The sequence below is a fragment of the Ochotona princeps genome, chromosome 21 (genome assembly GCF_030435755.1).
Source record: "Ochotona princeps isolate mOchPri1 chromosome 21, mOchPri1.hap1, whole genome shotgun sequence".
In the NCBI taxonomy this organism is placed as follows: Eukaryota; Metazoa; Chordata; class Mammalia; order Lagomorpha; family Ochotonidae; genus Ochotona; species Ochotona princeps.
In genome coordinates, this window is record NC_080852.1 from 34,551,691 (window position 1) to 34,572,612 (window position 20,922).

Here is a 20,922-nt window from a genome sequence, read left to right on the forward strand (position 1 = left end):
AATTGGTCTCTGGCAATGAGTGCTCCCTTCCTTTCCTGACCCTGTGGAGTCGGTGGTGGGGGTGCAGTGGGGGTGGGCCCTCCAGTTGGCCCTGTCCCGTGCTGTGTGTGCTGGGGACAGATCAGAGACAGCCAACACAGCTGCTCACAGCTGGCCTCTGTGGACAACAGCAGGACGGACAGACACTCTGGCAGCAGGTCTGGGACATGGCGATGGGCAGGGGAGCCAGGAAGGGGGTGGTGTGGGATGGCAGCCGAAGCCACTGGCCTGCGGGTGTCCACAGGAGAATACAGCTTAGCACCCTCGCTGCCACCCGCCCTAGAACCCCACGACCCCAGGGGCTTCCTGACCGGCTGCTTGGGTGACCGCAGGCGTAACCACAGCGCCTGGGGGCTCAAGTGGCTGGCGGTGCCAGGTTCCTGCTTCTGGGTGTGACAGGGCAGTACAGTCGGCGGGCAGGTGGCTGTACAGTTGTCGGCAGCAGGTGCTGCCCGGAGTGTCGGCTCCCAGGCCTACAGAAATGAGATCTGGAAGCCGGGGTGGGGAGGGGTGGGAGGCCAGCCTGCAGAGGTGGTTCAAGGTCACTGCTCCTCTTGGTGGGCCCAGACCCCTCTGAGATGCTGTTGCAAGTTGTGATCGCGTCTTTTCTTAGGACAACAAAACTTACTCTTGGATACCTGCCTGCATCTGGGACACACAAGGTCTGCCTGCTCCTCTGAGCTACAACCCTGGGTCTTCCCAAGGACCCAATGCCTAGACTGTGCCCAGGGTAAGAATGAAGGGTAACCGACGCTTGCAAAGGGCATAGGGGGCTAGGGCCTACCCCAGGGTTGCAGGCATTTGAGCATCCCTCCCTGAGCAGCCTGGAAAACAGGCCTCCCAGGCGAGCAGAACGTTCAGATGGCCCTGGGCTGACCACCCCTGGTGGGGAGAGAGCGGTGGGCGTCTCTTGTCTTTATAGCTCAGAAGTGGTGGGCTTGGTGGATGGGAGCACGTGGGGGGTCTTGAGGCGGAGAGTTGACCCTGGATTGTCCGGGGGCCCTGAGGGTAATCATGAGAGCCCTTGTAAGAGGAACACAGGAGGGCCAGGGCCAGGGAGACTTCAGGAGGCTGCGGCTGGCTTTGAACTTGGGGGAAGGGGCTACGGACCAGGGAGTGCAGGCGACCTCTGGAAGCTGAAAAAACTCCTCTGCCTTGGAAACCGCAGATAGGGCCAAGCCCTGAGGACCCCTCCACGTGGTCTGGTGATGCCCATGTTAAACGCTAGCTGAGGGACAGAGAGTGGACACGTGTTGCTTTAAAAGCCAGTGAGTTTGTGATTCGTTCCAGAAGCAATGGAAAATGGCAGGACACACTCAGCTCTCTGCATCCACAAGCTCCATCCTTATCCTTGGACTCAATCAACGATGGATGGCAGGGGGGCGATTCCAGAAAGTTCCAAAAAGCAACGTGTGGCTAATGCTCAGTCCAGGTGAGGGGGCTGCAGGCCCCCCAGCAGGTGTGCCAGAGGAGCCACTGGTCTGGCTCCCTGTGCTAGACATGGAGGCCTGGGAGGGCCGCACTGAAGCATGCTGGCCGCGGGCCCAGCTTTCTCATCGCTGTCCCCTAACCAATGCAGAGTGACTGCTGTTGGCGCAGCCATCACACTGCCTGGGGGACTAGGGGTCATGGGCATAGGAGAACTGCATAGGTTATGTGAAGACACACGCAGATTTTGGTATGATCGGGGTTTCTAGAACCCCCCAGGTCCAGAAGGAAGAATCTACAGATTCAGCCTTGGTAGACTCCAAGCGCCCAGTGGGCAGGGGGGTGCAGGTCTGCTGCGGGGCCCCGAACGGAGCCGAGCCGCGTTTGCAGGGCCTGCCACACAGCATGTCTGAGCCGAGCACTGGGGTTAGATCCAGAACAGCCCTCACCTCTGCACACCTGGAGTCCCCAGAGGACCAATGGTGCCACTTCCTGGGTGGGTAAGGGCAACACTAGGGTGGCCAGGGTTCCATGCACGTGGCTGGCTAGGTGGGGGCTGTGGGAAGCTTCAGAAAACAGGACATGGCTTCCAAATCGAAGCATGAGTTGGCGTCTCGGCTGCCCTGCTTCTGATCCAGGTCCCTGCTAGCATGCCTGGGAAAGCAGCAGAGGATGCTCCAAGTGCTTGGGCCCCTGCATCCACGTGGACTTCTGGGTTTCTGGCTTCAGCCCCGACTAGCCCTGTGATGCAACAACCACTTGGTGAGTGAACTAGCGAGCAGACGACCTCTGCGTCGCATGCTGCCATGCTGCCTCTCAAATACAGAAATCTTTCAAGGAATGAAAAAGACAGACATCACTGAACTGGAGCTGGGCCCTAAGACTCAGCAGAGAGGAGACTCCAAGAAGGCTACACTGTGAAGGCAGCACTAAAGATGCGGGCACAGCAGGGATGAGGGGAGTTCACGGTGGCCTGCCTGGGCGGTCTCCAGGATGGAGGCCCCGAGAGTTGTCTGTGTAGCCCATGGCCCTGTATGGCAGAGGGGCATGCCCAGGAAGCCAGAGCATCTCCTCGCCAGCAAAGAGGGAATCCCCTCTTCGGAGCACCACTGGGCAGCCTGGGCAGCTCAGGGCTCTGGAGCCAGGGCTGGGAGTGCGGCACGCTGTGTAGCCAGGAGGCCCGCACTCTGAAATACTGCCGCGGCATCCTTCCCAGGGCCACCCTCCACCGTGTCCCCTGCATCTGTGGCTCTGGGTCTTGCCCTCTGCATCTCCCTCTGCTCCCCACCCTCCTTCCCATCCCCGACCACAGTCCCCTGCAGCCCACTCCCAGACCCTTATCTGGGTCCACCCGCACAATTGCTGGGAGCCCATCCCCATGACAACGGGGCAGATGGCGGCTGCGATTAGACGCTCCCCCTCCTGCCCCGCTCAATCCGTCTTTGAAATTAAATCAGCTGTGATAACATCGACTGGCCAGAGGCAGAGGGGAGTGTAGGGAGGCCCGCCCCACCCACCCCACCCCAGGCACTCCCTCCCCATGCAGGGCCAGTGTGGTGGAGAGGACCCGGGAACTGAGCCATCTCCTGATGTGGCAGGGTGACTTTGGCAGGCTCTCTCACGCTCTGGGCCTCAGTTCCCGCATCTGTAAAATGGGGGCAAACAGCCACACTTGCTTTCTTGAGTCGGGGCTGAGCATGCAGGCCACACCTCTCACCAAGGCTGCAACTCCATAACTGTCCCACCCTAGGGACACAACTACATGAGCAGCCCTGGTATCTAAACACATGTGCGCTCATACACACACACACACACACACACACACACACACCCCGCCTTGTCAGGCTTCAGGGTACAGCATATAAATCTCCCACAGCACAGACCTGGCCCACAACAACCCAGGAACCCATAACTGAGGCTCACCCCATCCTAGCCAGGGAGGAATGACTCCCTCAGTTACATTTCATCTACCACTGCAGGTCTGGGTTCCTTCACCTGAGTCAGGACCGTGCAGCCCGGGTATTAAGAAGCAGCAGGGCCTGGTGCAGTAGCCTAGCAGCTCGGCTTGCACATGCCAGGATTCCATATGGGCACTGGTTCTAATCCCGGTGGTCCCGCTTCCCATCCAGCTCCCTGCTTGTGGAAAGCAGTCAAGGACGGCCCAAAGCCTTGGGACCCTGTACCCGCGTGGGAGACCTGGAGGAATTTCCTGGCTCCTGGCTTCAGATCAGCTCAGCACCAGCCGTTGTGCTCACTTGGAGAGTAAATCATTGGACAGAAGATCTTCCTCTCTGTCTCTCCTCTGTATAGCTGCCTTTCCAATAAAAATAAATAAATATTAAAAAAAAAAAAAAAGCAGCAGCGACTACGCAGGCCTGAGGCTGGCTGTGGCGAGAGGAGCCAGGAGCCAGGAACCAGGAGCCAGGAGCCAGGAACCAGGAGCCAGGAGCCAGGAGCCGCAGAGTGAGGATGAGGCAGGGCTGGTGCCAAGGTCCTGGGGCAGGAACATGTACAAGGGGCAGGAGGCGACTGGGGGCCACCAGGGAAGGGCCCTGGGCATCTCCATGACGACTCTGGATTACACTGAGCCAGGGTCCCAAGGAGCCCTCTGGTTGCCCAGAGGATACAGGATGAGAAGGGGGAGGGCAGGAGGCCGTGTCAGGTGCAGGTGAGCCATGATGAGCACTTGAACCTGGGAGGTGGCAAGGAGTGGGAGCCCAGGTCCCTGCCTAGGGCAGTATCCCCACTGGGACACAGTGGAACCCTGCCCCAGGGCTCCCCTGCATGGGAAGTGGGACCAAGGGGTCCCAGCAGCTGCCAGCCAGGCTCAGGAGAGGCTTTCGAGCCAGGGCATCTTGCTCTGGTCCAGCTTGGCAGAGACCTCCAGGGACAAACTGCACAGGCCAGAGGCCTCAGGGAGCGGGGCCCAGGTAGCGGGAAGCCATCCAAAGTGCTGGCTGGAAGGCTCCCCAGCTTGGGATGCCAGGGCTCAGCCGTCCTTCCTGTGCCAACCCTTGCTGAACCCTCCAAGCAAGCCTTACCACCCACAGGCTTCAGGCTGTCTGCCTGGGGGACAGTGCTCAGCTGGACTAACAGTGGCTGCGAGAAGGCACCAGGTTCATGGGGGAGACTCCGTCAAGCGAGGGAGCACAGAGAGGTGCGGTCCCAGCCCCGGGGAGGGTGGGGTCCTCGGGGTGTCTGGACACAACAGTGCCTCATGTGCACCCAGCTTTCCTTCCACTGTGACCCAGCTCAGCAGCGTGTGGCCGCCTGGGCCACAGGGCTGTAATTCGATTTGCCCAGCAGCTGCCTGTGCTAAGCAGGCCCACTTGATGTAGCCACGGCTGGCCAGTAATTGGTGAAATTAGCAGGTCGGCAGGGACAGAGGTCAGGTGGTTAACGCTGTAGTGGGGGGCTTTGATGAAGTTAGTCCCAAGGCAGGACCGGGAGCTGGGGTTCGACCTTCTGTGTGACCCAGGGCTCCCCTACCCCCCGGGTAACACGGTTAGGGGGCTTCCAGCTGCTGACTGTCCCCCGGGGTGGGGGGACGGGGCTCCTGGAGGCAGGACCCAGGGAGCCGAGCCTTAAGATGCAGCTGCGAGAGGGCGCAGGGGGCGCTTTGCAAGCCCCTTGGCCTCCTGGAAGAGGCCTTCAGAGGGTCCCCCTAGAGGAGAGCACCCACCTACCCCTCCTTCACACTGCCATGTGCACATGACCCCTGTTTCCAGCTGAGCATTCGGGCAACCCACAGCAATCCTCCCTGCCTGCTTCCCAGCGTCTTCTCTGAGCACATCCCACCTTTCTTGCGGTTCCGCCAGCGTGGTGCCCCCTCTGCCACCTTCCTCCCTTTCACATCACCTGCTGGGCCGGGAAGTGGGAGGCAGAAGGGAGTAGAATCTGTCAGGCCCGCCTGGCCACGCCCATGCCTCCCTCCGCCAGCGTGAGGGTCACCCACCACCCTTAAACCCTGAGTCCGGGGGGTCACCTTTTCTGGCTCCCCACGACACACACACACACGCACACACACACAAACAGGTGCACCTGCCTTTTCTGTTGCTGCCATTGTTTTAAAAGCAGCTCCTCTGGAGTCCAGCGTGCCTGCTGTGGAAACTCGCCTCCCCACCCTGAGATGGCTTAAAAATGATGCTTTACTTCAAAAAAAAAAAAAATCCTTTTTTCAGGGCTGGCTTTCTTGTGGCACAGCACGTGAAGCCACCACTGGTGACGCCATCTTCCCACAGTCAATGCAGGTTCGTGTCCCGGCTGCTCCACTTCCCATCCAGCTCCCTGCTGATAGCCTAGAAAAGCAGCTGCGGACGGCCCAAAGCCTTGGGACCCTGCACCCGTGTGGGAGACCCAGAAGCAGCCCTTGGCTCCTGGCTTTGGGTTGGCTCAACTCCGGCCACTGCAGCCACTTGGGGACTGAACCACTGGACAGAGGGTCTTTCTGTCTCTTCTTCCAATTAAAAAAAAAAAAGCCTTGGACCTGTTTTTGGGGCTCCCACTCCCTCCTCGGCCTGTGAGTACCAGTCCTGTGATGAAGGCAGTGAATTCATTCAGGGCCAACCTCCTGAGGCTGTGTGTAGGGTGGAGCTGGGGGATGAGTGGGGGCGAGGCCCCCCATGACCTCATGGTGAGGCCGGGGAGCAAGGTTCTTACACCAGCAGTAGAGTGAGCCCTGAACAGGTTGAAATAATGCAGGTGGTGGACTGGGTCTTGGGATTGGCACAACTACCATGTGAAGATCAACGATGCAACGGGACACTCGAGGACTGGAGCAGAAAGCCTTGTGGGATGGTGGGGATAAGGTGATAGCCATGGGAACAAGAGATTGCAAGGGCACCCCAGGCCCAGAGCCAGCTCATCCCCAATACAGCCAGGCAACGGCAAGGGTGTTCAGTGAACACACTTGGCACATTTATTAACCATCAGGCTGTGTCAGCCAGCGGGCGGTGGCAGTGTTGGCCGCCGGGCAGCCAGCACTCACTTGCCATCCACACGTTTGAGCTGCTCCTTGCCGTTGACGGTGACCGACCTGAGCTGCCCGTCTTCCTCCACCTCCACACGCTCCTGTCCGTTCTCCACGATGCGCTTGGTGGTGACCTTGTGGCCGTTGATCATCTCCGTGGACGACATGACCGACTTGAAGCCTGAGCCCCCTGAGCCGGAGCCCCCGAAGGAGGTGGACGAGAAGGTGGTACGGCTGCCCCCACCGCGGCCCAGGGCATCGAAGGACGAGAAGGCCTCCATGAAGGCGGGGAACTCACCGAAGCCAGCCGAGAAGGCCCCTCGCAGGCCATGGCCACGGCCACTGCGCTCACTGCTGAACGGGTTATCCCAGAAGTCAAAGGAGAAGGGGTCCAGGCCGCCGAAGAACTCACGGAAGATGTCCTCAGGGTTGCGGAAGGTGTAGCCCGAGTCGAAGGGGCTGCTGTAAGGGGTGCTGGCCCCGCCACCGCCAGCCCGCCAGCTGTCACAGCCAGCACGGTCGTACACAGAGCGCTTCTTGGAGTCGGACAGCACCTCATAGGCCTCGGACACCTGCTTAAATTTCTTCTCAGCCTCTTCCTTATTGTCGGGGTTCTTGTCGGGGTGCCAGCGCAAGGCCAGCTTGCGGTAGGCCTTCTTGATGTCCTCGGGGGAGGCGCTCGCCTGCACACCCAGCACCTCGTAGTAGTTGGCCATGCCCAGGGGCTGTGCTGGGAGCCACCAGTGGCGGTGGTGGCAACAGCGGTGGTCTAGACGGTGAAATGGGTCCCGCCCGGGGGTCAGGGTGGACACGGCTGGTGGGGGTCCCTGCAGCAGCCCCCTTTACCTTTTCATAGTACCCGCTGTCAGGGACAGGTGGGGCCACCGCTGAGAGGGTTGGGGGAGGGGAACACTGCCGCGGTGTGGCCAGGCCAAGGTGGGCCCCTTCCCAGGGCTGGGGCCTGGTTCTTTGTGACATCAGCTGCTGGGCGGGGCCTCTCCCCACCCCCCTCTCCCCACCCACCCACCCACCCAAGGATCCCAGGCAGCTCAAGCCAGGCATATGGGCTGGCTCAGGCCCATCAGGCAACTGTGGTCAACCCGGGCTCATGTCAGGGAGATTGGCCAGGCCCCTGAACCTCCTTGGGGGTCCAGGGGCCTGGTGGGCAGCAGAAGTTGGCAGCACTGGCCAGGGCCCTGTGGGATGTATCCATGTAGCCTGATGCTGGGTTGAGAAGGGCTCTGGTCAGACTTGGGTGTGGGTGAGTGTCCCAGAACTCTGCTTTCTCATCCCGGAAGCCTCCTGGCAGTACCTGGGATGGTATCCAGCACACGCTAATGAGCAAGGGCAGTGTGTGTTGAATGAAGGTGAATCAGAGCCATGCTTGGGCCCTGACTCCCTCGGAGGAAGATTCGAACCTGGAGTCACCACAGACTGTAGTGGGTAACAGGTGGCAATACATGTTCTCCCTAAGCCTGGTGAGGGAGTGAGAGGCGGATCCAAAGCTTGGATGAGCAGGAGTTGTGGGTTCCCTGGTGATCTCCCCAAAGAGACAAGTCCTGAGAGGGTCCTTGCACATCATGAGGTTCAGGCTATGATGATGGGGCTATCTGGGAAAGTCCTAAGTCCTTGCCCAGGATCCCCGTAAAAAGTTCAGAGAAGGTGAGGAAAGCTGCAGACGGAGAGCGGAGGGTGAAGCTGGGAGGGTGCCCGCAGCCCTCAGGCACCAGACCACAAGGAAGGACTCTGTCCTACGCGGCCCTGCTGAGCTCTGGCCTCTGCCGTGACAGCGTGGAGGACCATGACCCACATTTCTGCTCGCTGAAGCCACCCGTGTCAGTGTTTAGACACAATGGCCCTGGAAAGTCGATGAGGCATGTGAGGTCACGCCGTATGGCTGGGCATTTGTGCTTCTCTAATTCTTGTCATCCGTGTCTACCTTTACTGTACACCCCTCCAGTTAAGATGGGAGTGGGCTAGACCTCCGTGAGCGGTATCGGTGTGACCTACAGACCCTCGCGTCACAAAGTCGTAGCTAACAGAGCATTCCTCTTCCCTCCTCCCATCCTTGCCAATTTCCCTCCTATTTCCCTTTCTCCTTCCTTCATGCCTTCCCCTTTCCTCTCTTTTTAAGATTTATTAGCTTTTCCTTTGAAAGATTTACAGAGAGAGGAGAAGCACAGATCTTCCATCTGCTGGTTTCACTCCCCAAACGGCTGCGATGGCCGGTGCTGAGCCAATGCGGAACTGGCAGCTTGGAGCTTATTCCAAGTCTCCCATGTGAGTGCTGGGCCCACATGGCTTCAGCCTCCTCTGCTGCCTTCCCAGGCCATAGCAGCGAGCTGGATCAGAAGCACGGCAGCCAGGACTTGGGTCGTAGGCGGTGATTTAATCTCTTTTGTAGCTCTCCTTTCTCAATTTCTCCCTCTCTTTCTCTCTCTCTCACTCTCCCCCACCCCTCTCTCTTCTTCCAGCGCTCATCCATGCTGGGTTCTGGGCACTCCGCAGCCGAAGGCGGGGTAGGGGAGGGGGAATGCTAACAAAACCTGGAGACAAATGCAAGGAGATAGAGGCGTCCCTAAAAAGGGTGACACTTCAGGTTTTTATGATTTCGTCATCAGCACAGCGTGTGAGTGGTTACAACAGACCATGATGTCAAGAGACAAGGGTCCCAGGGGACACGGGAATCCTACCTCCATTCCCCCCAGGTCCAGACTCCCCGCTACTGGCTTCCCGGGGATGCGGGTGGCAACCTTGAGCAAACCCCATGAAGAGTTTCCTGATCGCTGCTGGGGTGCCCAGAAAGCTCTCTGCCCCACACTGACCACCCCCCCATGCTTGGCCTGAGCCCTGCCAGCCCGCGGAGGGGCTCTGCAGGAGGCTGTGATGGAGACAGAGCCATCACTCCCCACGAGGCCCAGGGCTGTTCCAGGCCACAGAGAAGGGATCCCCGCCCTACACAGTAGGAGGACTTTGGGGTTTGGGTCCACCCCATGAGGGAGGGCTCCTCTGAAGATGGAGACCCTGGCAGGCGTAAAGGAAGCTGTGGGCCTTGGAGCTGGGCAGCCGCTTGGTGGCAGCAGGCAGAGTTGAGGTCCTCTTCCGCGTAGGCTCCAGGCTGGGGTCCAGTGGGATTCTGAGGCGTCTGGGGAGACCAGTGCAGGCAGCAGGAGCCCTCAGGGGAGCAGGTAGAGCAGGTGGCCCAGACCTAGCGCCCCTGCCCCACCGCACTGACTCCTGGGTCACCTTCCCTCTCAGCGCCTCTGTCTCATTCCCCTCTGGGGTGGCGGCACTTTAGCCTCTGGGAACCCCCTGCTGTCTGGGGAGCCAGTCTAGCCTCCTTAGCCTGTGGCTTCTGCTGTCCCAGCCAGCCTGGCTGTGTCTGATCTGAAACTCACCCTGGAGCCAACCCGTCTGAGTCATAGTCTGAGAAGAAATAGACCCTGAGCGAACAGGGGATTGCAGGTGGAATTTGACCCAATGCAGAGGAGGCCCAGAGAGGGCAGGGCATACCCAAGGTCACACAGCAGTCCCAGGCAGGCCTCCCCAGCAGGCTGATGGAGGCTGATTAGTATTCTGAGCAGCCAGAGGCCCTCTCTGTCTCTGTAATTAATGGAGTGGCTTTTTAAAAGGATTCTAATCAGTCCAGATCCTATCTGCTTATCACTAGCGTTCCTAATTAGATGATCTGGACAGTCACTTGGGTTAATTCCCTCCAGCCCCCTGCAGCCCTGTCCGGTCTGGGGTAGCCACCCCCGCCCCAACCAGGCCACCCTGGCCCTGGCCAGATGGACACTTCAGGACTTGCTCACCCCTTCAGGGCCATGGTGCTGTAACTGCATTAACTCCAGGATGGATGGGTGACAGCCATGGATGGATGGGCCACTGGATGGACAGAGTGGCAGATGAGTGAGGGTGGACAGCTCTGAAGGCAAAAGAAGAGCAGCTTACACAGAGGCTAAGAACTCACTCACCAATCCATTTGGCTGACCCAGTGGCCCCGGTTCAAATCCCAGCTTCACCACTTGCTACCTGTGTGCTCTTGGGGGAGTCCCTTAGCCCTCATCTGCGAAGTTGGGGTGGTAATTGCACCTGCTGAACAGGATTGCTGGGGAGACAGAACTGGGAAAGCAATGATGTGGGAGGTAGACAGACAGTTGAACAAGAGGCCAGATTACCAGATGAGCAAGTGGCAGGTGTAGTACAAGGGTGGGTGAATATGCAAATTGCTCTGCTGCTAGGGGGAAGGCAGGGTGCGAGTAGCTGGACTGTCTTCCAGAGGTGACATGATGACCTCATGCAAGACTGTGGAAGGGACTGAGTCTTCCATGACTTCACACACCTGACGCACCAGGATCCCTCCCCTCTCTGACACCTCTGGGAAGGCTCAGGTCCAACCTCCCCAGCCAGCAGGGATGGGTGCTGCTCACTGTGATCCCTTCCTGGTGATCCCAGCCCAGGCACACCCTGACCCTAGGGCCCACATGCTCAGGAGCGGAGCCCTGGCCTCCGATGATAACTGCCTGTGTAGAGGCATTGTTTGTGTCAGTGGGGACCACCAGCCTAGCACTGGCTGCCTGCTCCCCAGTGCCCTAGTCCCCAGCTCGTCCGCTGCCTAGAACAATGCTGGGCAAGACTTTGGTCCTGGGCTCTGACTGTGGCTACTAAGCCTCGAGGAGGAATCTGCCTCCATACCCTCCCTCTACCCTGCCCACATCTGTGAGGCCCTGAAGTGTCTGAGGCAATGGGTTTCCCAGATCCTTCTAGAAAGTCTGTGGAGTAAAGAGCCTAAAGTGTGTTACAGTACTGAGGTCTGCTTGCAAACTTCAGAGAGACTCATTCTCTCACCTGCATATCCACCATCCATCCACCCACCTGTCCATCCACTCAGCTATCCATCCATCCATCCATCGACCCATGCATCCATCCCCTCATTCCCCCATACACGCTGGGTGACAGGCAGTCTCTCAGGAGCTGGACAAATCTCCATGTCGCAGAACACAGTACAAAGAACGTTGCCCTCATGGAGCTGACATCCAGTGGGTGAAACACAGTCAACGCAAGGTCAGGAAGTGACGGGTGCCGTGAAGAAAAACAAAACAGCACGAGGGCTGAGTGTGCTGTGACGTCTGCCTCAGGGCAGATGGGTGCCACACACCTGCGCGTGCCTGCCTGGGCCCGCAGTCCATGCACGTTCACACCCATGCACCTGGTCACACGGGCCTGCAGCCCTGCAGCATCCCCAAAGGGGTGGCCCCAGGTGGCCTCCACTGAAGCACTCTGGTGGCATTATGCTCCTCTGCCCTGGTCTCTCCATGGACCTCCCAGGCACACTTGCCCAGAGCCCAGTGAGCCCTGGGTCGACTGAGAAGGGCCTCTGCAACTGGTCATTTTTCCCATTTATTTATGCATTTTATTCAGACGGCACAGAGACAGATCTACCATCTGCTCAGTTATTCCACAAATCCCTACAGCAACCAGTGCTTGGCCAAGCCAGGAGCCAGGCCTGGAACTCCGAGTCTCCCGTGCCGCGGGGCAGGGTCCCGGATAGTTGAGCCATCACTTGCTGCTTCCCATGATGCACAGGAACAGAAAGCTGAATGGGAAGTAGAGTCAAGACGTTAAACTCAGGGGCCCAGCACAGTAGCCCGGTGGCTAAAGTCCTTGTCCTGCTACACCAGGACCCCATATGGATTCTGATTTTAATCCCGGCTGCTCCACTTCCCATCCTGCTCCCTGCTTGTGGCCTGGGAAAGCAGTTGAGGATGACCCAAAGCTTTGGGATACTGCACCTGCATGGGAGACCTGGAAGAGGCTTCTGGCTCCTGGCTTCAGGTTGGCTTAGCACCAGCCATTGTGGCAATTTAGGGAGTGAACCAGTGGGTGGAATATCTTTCTTTCTGTATCTCCTTCTCTCTGTAAATCTGACTTTGCAATAAAAATAATTAAATCTTTAAAAAAAAAAAGACTTTAAACTCGGGGATATGGACAACAGGTGACATGGGTGGCAGAAGCCATCAAAAACTGCCTCCCAGGAGGCTGCACTTAACCCTTGTGCTGGCTGGAACTACTGCTGGATTTAGCTATGCCGCTCACCTTTGTGCCCCGACACAGGGTACTCTGAAACCTAGGCTGTGGGAGAGGGCACTCCCCACACGCATGCACACATGGGCACAGGCACACATAGCCGTGGGAGGAGCATGTGGTTGGCACACCACCTGGGCGCAGCCCCTGTCAGAGGGAGGGCCCAGAAGGACTGTCCTCCTGTTACGATGGTACGTTGGACTTGGTATGTTGGGCAGTCCTTCCAAATGAGGTGGCTGGCTCAGGTCACAAAACATCCCAAGGTGATAGTCTACATAAGACCTTCACCGTGAACCCTATTTTCAGAGCACACTGCTCTGGGGTGCAAAGTGAATTCACTTCCTAACTCCCTGGTGGTCCCCTGGTGGTCACTCCTCTGACCCCACAGGAGAGGCAGCAAAGACTGGAAATGCTTTAGTTGTGATCTAGTGGGAGTGGCTACTGGCTCAATGGGGACACAGGCCAGAACAGCCCCCACCATGAGGGGATTCCAGCTCAGGAATCCCACCCTGAGGCCTGCTCGCTGCAGAAGCACCACCCCTCGAGGCACAAGGATGCTCCTTGTAGCCCCTGGTGTGTCCACCTTGGCAAGAAGGAGCAAGTGCGATGTGTGCTCCCAGCACAGTGGCCCTTCACTCCTCAGGAGAACGGGGAATGGGCGGGCAGAGGAAGCCACAGGACACACGCCCCATCACAACACTACAGTAGTGCCCTGCGCTCTGAGGTTTCTGTGTTGGCTCTTTCAATTCCACCGCCATGGTCAAGTGCGGGAGATCGCCCCCGGATCTCTGCCTGCTCAGCCTGTGTGGGAGGTCATAGGCACGTGGCACACCATGTCCCCGGGGGGACTCCCTGGCAATGATCTTGGCTCACCCAGATGTCAGCCTGGCCTGATCACTGTCCGCCCAGGTAAGAGCGATGGGCTGTACCCAAGTCTCTCTCCTCTGTTCTTGACGAGCTGTGCTGGGACTTCCTTGAGAAGAAAGTCAGAACTCAGGTGTGGCCCATGCTACATGCCAGCCTACCTGGTGTATGTACCCACAGCCTACCTGCCAGCCGTGGGTGTTGTATATGACCTAGGACAGACATTAATGGAGGGCTAGAGAGGGACAGGCTTTTCAATCTTGGTGCCGGTGCTGGGCGGGAGGACTATTGGGAGATGCCCTTCTGCCTTCCCCCCTTCCTTAATATATGTAAGTTTGTGTTTGCATTACAATGAACAGACTGTCAATGGTGGTTCTTCCTGCTGAACACCATCGCCTTACCCCCTCAGTGGTCATGGGTGCCTGCTGGTCAGGAAAGCCCTGAGAGTCAGCCACAGATCAAAATCATTCCATGGAAAACTCCCAAAATAAATAGTCCATGAGCTCTGTTTTGGACACATGATAACATCGCATGCTGCCCCCTCTGCCTCCCCGGACGTGACTCATTGTTGGACTGGCGTGTTCACGCCGGCCAGCCGAGTATATGCTACCTGCCTGGTAGTGCCTGGTGGCTTCCTCAGCTCTCGAACTCACTTGTTGCCATCTGAAAGTTCTTCTGGTCAAGTGGCTCCTTACACTTCGGCCACGTGGCCATTTGGGGAATAAGTCAGTGGATTAAAGATCTTTCTCTATAACTCTGCCAAATAAATCTTTTTAAAGATTTGAAAAAATCTTTTTAAGGCCAGGCACATTATCCTAGAGGTTAAATCTTCGCTTTGCATCCACCAGGATCCCATATGAGCTCCAGTTCGTGTTCTGTCTGCTCCACTTCCCATCCACCTCCCTACCTGTGGCCTGGGAAAGCAGACGAGGATGGCCCAAAGCCTTGGGACCTTGTTCCTGAGTGGGAGATCCAGAAGAAGCCCCTGGCTCCTGGCTTTGGATCAGCTCAGCTCTGGCCGTTGTAGCCACTTGGGTAGTGAACCAACAGACAAGATCTTTCTCTCTGTCTCCCTCCTCTCTGTATATGTCTTTCCAATAAAAATAAGTAATAAAATCTTTTAAAAAAACTTTTAAAAAAGATTTATTTATCTAGTTGAAAAAGTTATAGAGAGGGACAGAGAATCTTCCACCTGCTAGTTCACTCTCCAAACGTCTGGGTGAGGCCAAAGCCAGGAACCAGGTCTCCCACGTGAGTGACAGCTACCCCAAACCCTTGGCCGTCTTTCACTGCTCTCCCAGGCACATTAGCAGGGAGCTGCATGGAGCAGCCAGGACTCGTACTGGCACTCATATGAGATGCCAGTTGTAGGCAATGGCTTAACCTGCTGTGCACACCAGTCCCAATGTTACATAATTGAAACCATTTAGAAAGATGGCACAGCCAGTGTTGTAGCCTGCAATGCCAACATTCCTTATGGGTACCAGTTCCAGTCCTGGCTGCTCCAACTTCCCATCCAACTCCCTGAGAAAGCAGTGGAAGATGAATCAAGTGCCTGACTCCTGTGCCTACATGGGAGACCTGAATGGATTTCAAGGCTCCTGGCTTCAGTTTAGCCCAACACCAGCAATTGTAGCCACTTGGGAAGTGAACCAGTGGATGGAAAATCTCTCTCTCTCTTTCTCTCTCGCTCATTCCTTCCCACTCTCTGTCTTATAAGTCTAGGAAAAACAAACAGGAGGCCTCTAGTGCACTCACCCGGAGGAGGAGGGTGCAGACTACAGCGCCAGCAGGAGAGAGGCTGGTGGGAGGCAGGGCAGTGAAGCGGCAGAGGGAATGGGCGTGGGGGAAGCCACTGGCGGGACAGGGGCTGTTGCTGTGTGTGGAACATCTCTTTTCCCAGGGCCTGAGCAAAGGCAGGAGGGTCCTGGCCAGCAGCCTCTGAAAGCCTGGACCCCAGCCTCATGGCTCCGCCCCCAAGCGGGAGAACCACGCATGTGGCAGGGGAGTGCATTTTCCCAGGGTCACCAGGGGAGCACGGACTGGGCTGAGTGGGCCCTTTGGGAGGACAGATGGGTGGAGTATGGGAGCAGCTGCCCAGGGTCTGTCCCCTCTCCTCTCTAGCCCCCATGTGTGGGAGAGATCCTGTTCTGTCCCCTGCAGACCCTGTCCCCACTCCCCAATCTCCATCCTTGCTCCGGCCAGTGCTGTTTGACCAGCTGTGTAAGAGGAGTGGTCTGTGGGGCTCTTCCCGAGTGGGAGCGCAAAGCGAGGAAATACTAAACTCTCCTCTCACATACACACACAGCCAGGAATACCCCTTGGCACTGCCCAGGCCCTGGCAGCCTTTGGTTCTGGGGAAGAAGGAACAGCAGAAAGGGCAAGCAGTTTTTCCCCAGGCTCCCCATCCCCTGGAGGCATGGAGAGGGCTTGGGGGTTCAGGCTACCCAGTAGGGCTGCCCAGGGAGAGCTGAGGGCAGGAGGTGCCCCAAGCCTGGCCTTGGCACAGAGAGATCTCTCTGCTAGAATTCCATGCAGGTCTCCCACACAGGCACAGGGGTCCAAGCCCTAGGACCATCTTCCACTGCCTTCCCTTGCACAGTAGCAGGGAGCTGTGTGGGGGAATTAAAGGAGCTAGAACTCAAACTGGCACCCATATGGGGATGCTTTCCTCACAAAGCAGAAGCTTAACTTGCTATGCTACAACAGCACCCCCAAAAGTGGATCTTTGCATCCAGAGATGCTGCATATTTTGCCCAACTGTCTTTCGTTCTGCTGTAAAACTATTCTATTTATTTTAATCGTTAAAAGTATTAAACTACATTACAGAACATTTGGAAAATGGGAGAAAGAAGAAGGAAAAAAATCATCTTTCGCATAGATGCCACTGTTTGGAAATACTCGGTGCAAATTCTTTCCATTCAAGTGTCGTAATTACTGCCGTAATTACTGTTGTTTAAGTAGACGGCATGAGGCACATTCTTTTTGTTGCACAACCACCACCATCCCTCTCCAGAATCTGTCCACCTTCCCAAGCTGCAACATTGTCTCTAGTCACCTGGAGCTCTCCCCCCTCCCCCTCCTCCAGCCCCTGTCATCCCCTGCTTTGCTTTCCTGCTCCGGGATTCTGATCCCCTAGGGACTACTTAAAAGCGGGATCCAGGGGACGCAGCTATGGCTCAGATGGCTAATCCTCTACCTGGAAGTGCCAAGATTCCATATGGGTACCAGCTCATGTCCCGGCTGCTCCATGTCCTATCCACTTCCCTGTCTGTGGCCTGGAGAAGCAATGGAGGATGGCCCAAGTCCTCGGGTCCCTGCACCCCCATGGGAGACCCAGAAGAAGCTCCTGGCTCCTGGCATCAGAGCTGCTTGGCCTTGCCACTGTGGCCATTTGGGGAGTGAACCAGGGAATGGAAGATCTTTATCTTTCTGTTTCTCCTTCTCTCTGTAAACCTGCCCTTCCAATAAAAATAAATATAAAAAATAACAAAGTAAATCTTTAAAAATGAAATCAATACTGTCCCTCCTTTGATGTCTAGTTTAGTTCACTTAGCACCATGCCATCCAGAATCATCTGTGTGTAACTTTTTTTTTGTTTAACTCGGCTTTTTAAGGCTGAGTAATTTCCCAGTTAAGGATGGACTCTGTCTTGTTTAACCACTCATCTATGAGTGGACTTGGGGTGTCTTTACCTTTTTTTCTTATATAGATTGATTTGAAAATCAGAGTTACAAAGAGAGGGAGAGACAGAGATCTTCCATCTGCTGGTTCACGCACCAAATGGGCCCCCATTGTGGGGAGTGGGCCAACCAAAAGCCAGAAGCCAGAAATCCCTGTAGGTCTCCCACATGGACAGCAGGAATCCAAGTACTTGGGCCATCTTCTGCCGCCTTGCTAGACACAAGAACAGGGAACTGCATCAGAAGCAGAGCAGCTGGGACTCAAACCAGCGCTATGCTGTGGGAAGCCAGCATCACAGATGGCGGCTTACCGCACCGCCCCATAGCTCAAGCCACTCTCTCCGCCCTTTGACTGTGGGTGATTGTGCTGCTATGAAACACGTGTGCCAAGCTCTGTGTGAGTCTCTGGAATGTTTACTCTCCCCTCCCCTTTGGTGAAGCATTTATAGGTGCCGTCCTGTGTGAGCCTGTTACCCACCCTGCAGCATGGCCCTTCCAGCTTGTGTTTGTTCAGAAACTTGTCTACAGCTGGAAGGCTTCTTCCCAAAGGCGAAAAGGAAACTGTGTGGTGTGCAGTGTCACTCCATTGATCTATGGGGACCCAGCTTGGTTTGCAGACTGAGTTTGTAGTGCATCTCAACTCCTCAACAGCAGAGGTGTGGTGTCCCCAAGGTGCAAGGAGGAGTGGGAGGCCCAGAGAGTGGCGGGGGGGCTAGGACTTTGAGAGAAAGCATTGTCCTTGCATCTGAGAAACGCAGTAAGGTCTGCCCCTTGTGCCTATTTGTTGATTTCTTTGAAGAACCTCCTAATCTAAAATCACCTGTGACTCATTCCTAGTTTTGCAAAGTGCCACGCAGCCCCCAACTGAACTTGCCCATTTGTGGCACAGGGCCCCCCAGGAGGGGGCCCCCGCTCCAACAGGGCCACAGTGGCTGGTACCCACATGACTTCCAGAAACCTCCTGTATCATCCATTGTCACGTAAATAATAGAATCTGGTTATTTTCATCTGCTTATTTCTTATAGGTTTGAACGGCTGTGATAACAACACCCTGTGTTATGCCGGAAAACATCACACGCATACACACTTTCTGAATTTTCTGGCTTATTCTGCTAGTCTTTGATTGTTAGTTTTTTTCAGATGGAATCATTTTTTCATTTTGCATAAAACACACATAAAACCAATGACACTTTGCACAGAATGGGTTTGGTCTTCCAGCGCCTTTGGGGCCGCCTGCCTCACCCCAGCCCTGCCTGCCTCGGTGCCTCCCTTTGCTGTAGCTCAAGTCAGTGCCACCAGCAGGCTCACATTCCTCACTCCTCCCGGACATTTTTCTCCTGGGGCGAGGCCCATTTTTGCAGTTCTGGGGAAGGGCGAAAAAGACGGTTCCTTCTCTCTCTCTTTTTCTCTCTTTCTGCTTCTGGGAAGGTCACCAGGAGGCAGAAGGAGGCAGGGTTGCTCCCTAAGGCTTACCAAGGATACTTGGTTTCTTCCTATGGGAAAATGGGAGGACTAAGCCAAGCCTGGAAAGTGGCCGAGCAAGAGGAAGGCAGGAAGGGCCACAGAGCCGCTGAGCCAGCCAGCCCCACCTGGGTGCAAACATGGAACAAAAGCTAACCCCACCCCGGCAACCCTGGCGCCAGACCCGCAGAGCCCAGGCAGCCGCTGCTGGCCTGCATGCTGGGCCCCTTGTCTGGAAGTTCTGTGACCACAGAATTACACCTGCACGATGACTGGACAGTGAGGGCTCTGTGAGGAACCTCAAGCTCCTGAGCCCTCACCCCACTCCCAATGCCACGGCCCCCTCAGCCCCTCCTCCCAGCTCTGCCTCCGGGTGAGAAGTTTGTCCACAGAGCTTGACCCACACACTGGGAGTGGAAGCTTGCAGGATAAAAATGGAGGAGCCTGCAGAGCGGACACCCAGCATGCCCCCACAAGCCAGTGAGGATCTCAGGGGATGGAAGAGGGACAGGCATAGTCCCTTCGCTCTTTTGTGTTTTTCTGAAGAGTCATTTATTTTTACTAGGAAAGCCGAATTACAGAAAGGAGAGACAGAAAACTCCCATCTTCTGGTTCACTCCCCAAGTGGCTACAACACCTAGAGATGGGACAGTCTGAAGCCAGGAGCCAGGAGCTTCTTCCGGATCTCCTTCATGTGTGCAGGAGTCCAAGGACTTGGGCTATCCTCCACTGCCTCGCCAGGCCATAAGCAGGGAGCTGGATGGGAAGTGAAGCAGCCTCCAAGACTTATACCAGTGTTTATATGGGATACCAATGCAGCAAGTGAAGGCTTAGCTTGTTATGCCACCATGCCAGCCTCCTTCTCCCCCTTCACTGTTGAAGCTGTTGTGACAGGGACAAGGAGTGCACCCAACCCGGGACCTGGCACTGTGTGTTCCCAAAGCACTGGTTGATGGGGGAAGGGAACTAAGCCAAGGGAAGCAACAAAGACAGAAACAGGGATGGGGGCTAGAGGGAAGAAGCTCTTGGGATATTCGTTCTGAGTTTCAGGCTCTGGCCTCTGGTTGTAGGTTCTGGATTTGGAATTCTGGGCTCTGGAACCTGGGGTTCCATTTTTGGCTTCCATGGCCTGGCTGTTGAGTTTCGGTTCCTGACTGGCAGGCTCTAGGTTATAGAGCTGGAGGCTCCATATTCAGCCCTCCTACCCCTATCCCCCAGTTCTAGACTCTGCGTTCTGAAACCTGGGTTCTGACGTTCAGGCCTTGGCTCCACTCCCAGCTCCTTGCAAAATCCTGCGTTCAGAGCTCTGAGCCCTGACACTGTATTGGAGGTCTTTGTGCTCTTCCGGGGCTCCAGGCCAGTGAGTTCTGGGACGCAGAGCTGGGGGCCCTGGCTTTCCATTTCTAGGCTGTAAGTTCTAGACTCTGACCTTGGAGCGGTGGATTTCGGGACAAGTGTTGGAAGGCCTACAAGAAGTCACAAATGCCCCCACCCTGAAAACCTAGAACGTAAGGCCATCAAAGGTAGGGATTTCTGTTTTTCTCTCCAGTCTCGGTGTCCAGGAGCTATTCAGCAAGCCCATACCTGTGCACACTGGAACGCATGGTCACGTAGACGCTCCAGCCTGCAGCCATGGCCATCCCTGCCCTCACTGCGCCTGCAGCTGGCCGGAAGGGGAGAGGCCAGAATGCCCTGGGGCTGCATCAAGGAAAGAGGAGGAGTGGGCCTAGGGTCTGCAGGGGCTTTAGGTCCCTCTGCTCTGGGGGCCCAGTCTACAGGGAAGGACGTGAGGGAGGCAGAGACCCCCCAGGGCACACATGTCCTGAGGTGAATGGGTGGGGAAATCCAACTCCATCCTGATGGCTAGTGTCTCCCCCAGGACTGCAGCCTCTCCAGCCAGTATGCCCCCACACACTCTGTAGGAGATGAATTCAAGCAAAACCTGGGCCAGGACACCAAGCTGTCCAAGAACAAAGACCTGAGGATCAGAAGTCTAACCCACAGGGAAGCTGCTGACCAGAGACACCCATCATGAGAGCTGGTGGAGCAAGGTGATATAAGAGCATGATCAGAGAGGTGAGCCACACACCGACTGACAGGCAAGGGGACCACAACAGCCAGCGACCGGCCAGGGACGTGAGTGACCAAGGATGTGAGCATTACTCCTTGCTGCCCAAAGGTCTAAGAGAGGCTGGTGACCAGCCTCGGGGTCTGGGGTCACAGGTCCAGAGAGCGTGGCCACAAGAGTTGGGCATGAGCTCTTGGGTTCCACAGTACCGAGGATCAGAGAGACCTCATTACTGGTGCCAGAGAACTTGGCCATCAGTGTCGCTGGGGACCACACTGGGGAGAGGATTCTATAACCAGAGGTCCTGCCCTCCTCAGAGAGAAGGG

General features: G+C 56.5%; 1 protein-coding gene across 1 annotated transcript; it reads right to left on the minus strand.

Moving 5' to 3' along the window:
• Positions 1 to 6,362: 6,362 nt before the first annotated feature.
• On the minus strand, positions 6,363 to 7,401 carry DNAJB8 (DnaJ heat shock protein family (Hsp40) member B8). The gene has a single exon (XM_004581694.3). The coding sequence runs from the start codon at positions 7,150 to 7,152 to the stop codon at positions 6,451 to 6,453; it is 702 nt and encodes a 233-aa protein (XP_004581751.1). The 5' UTR covers positions 7,153 to 7,401; the 3' UTR covers positions 6,363 to 6,450.
• Between the last annotated feature and the right edge of the window lie 13,521 nt (positions 7,402 to 20,922).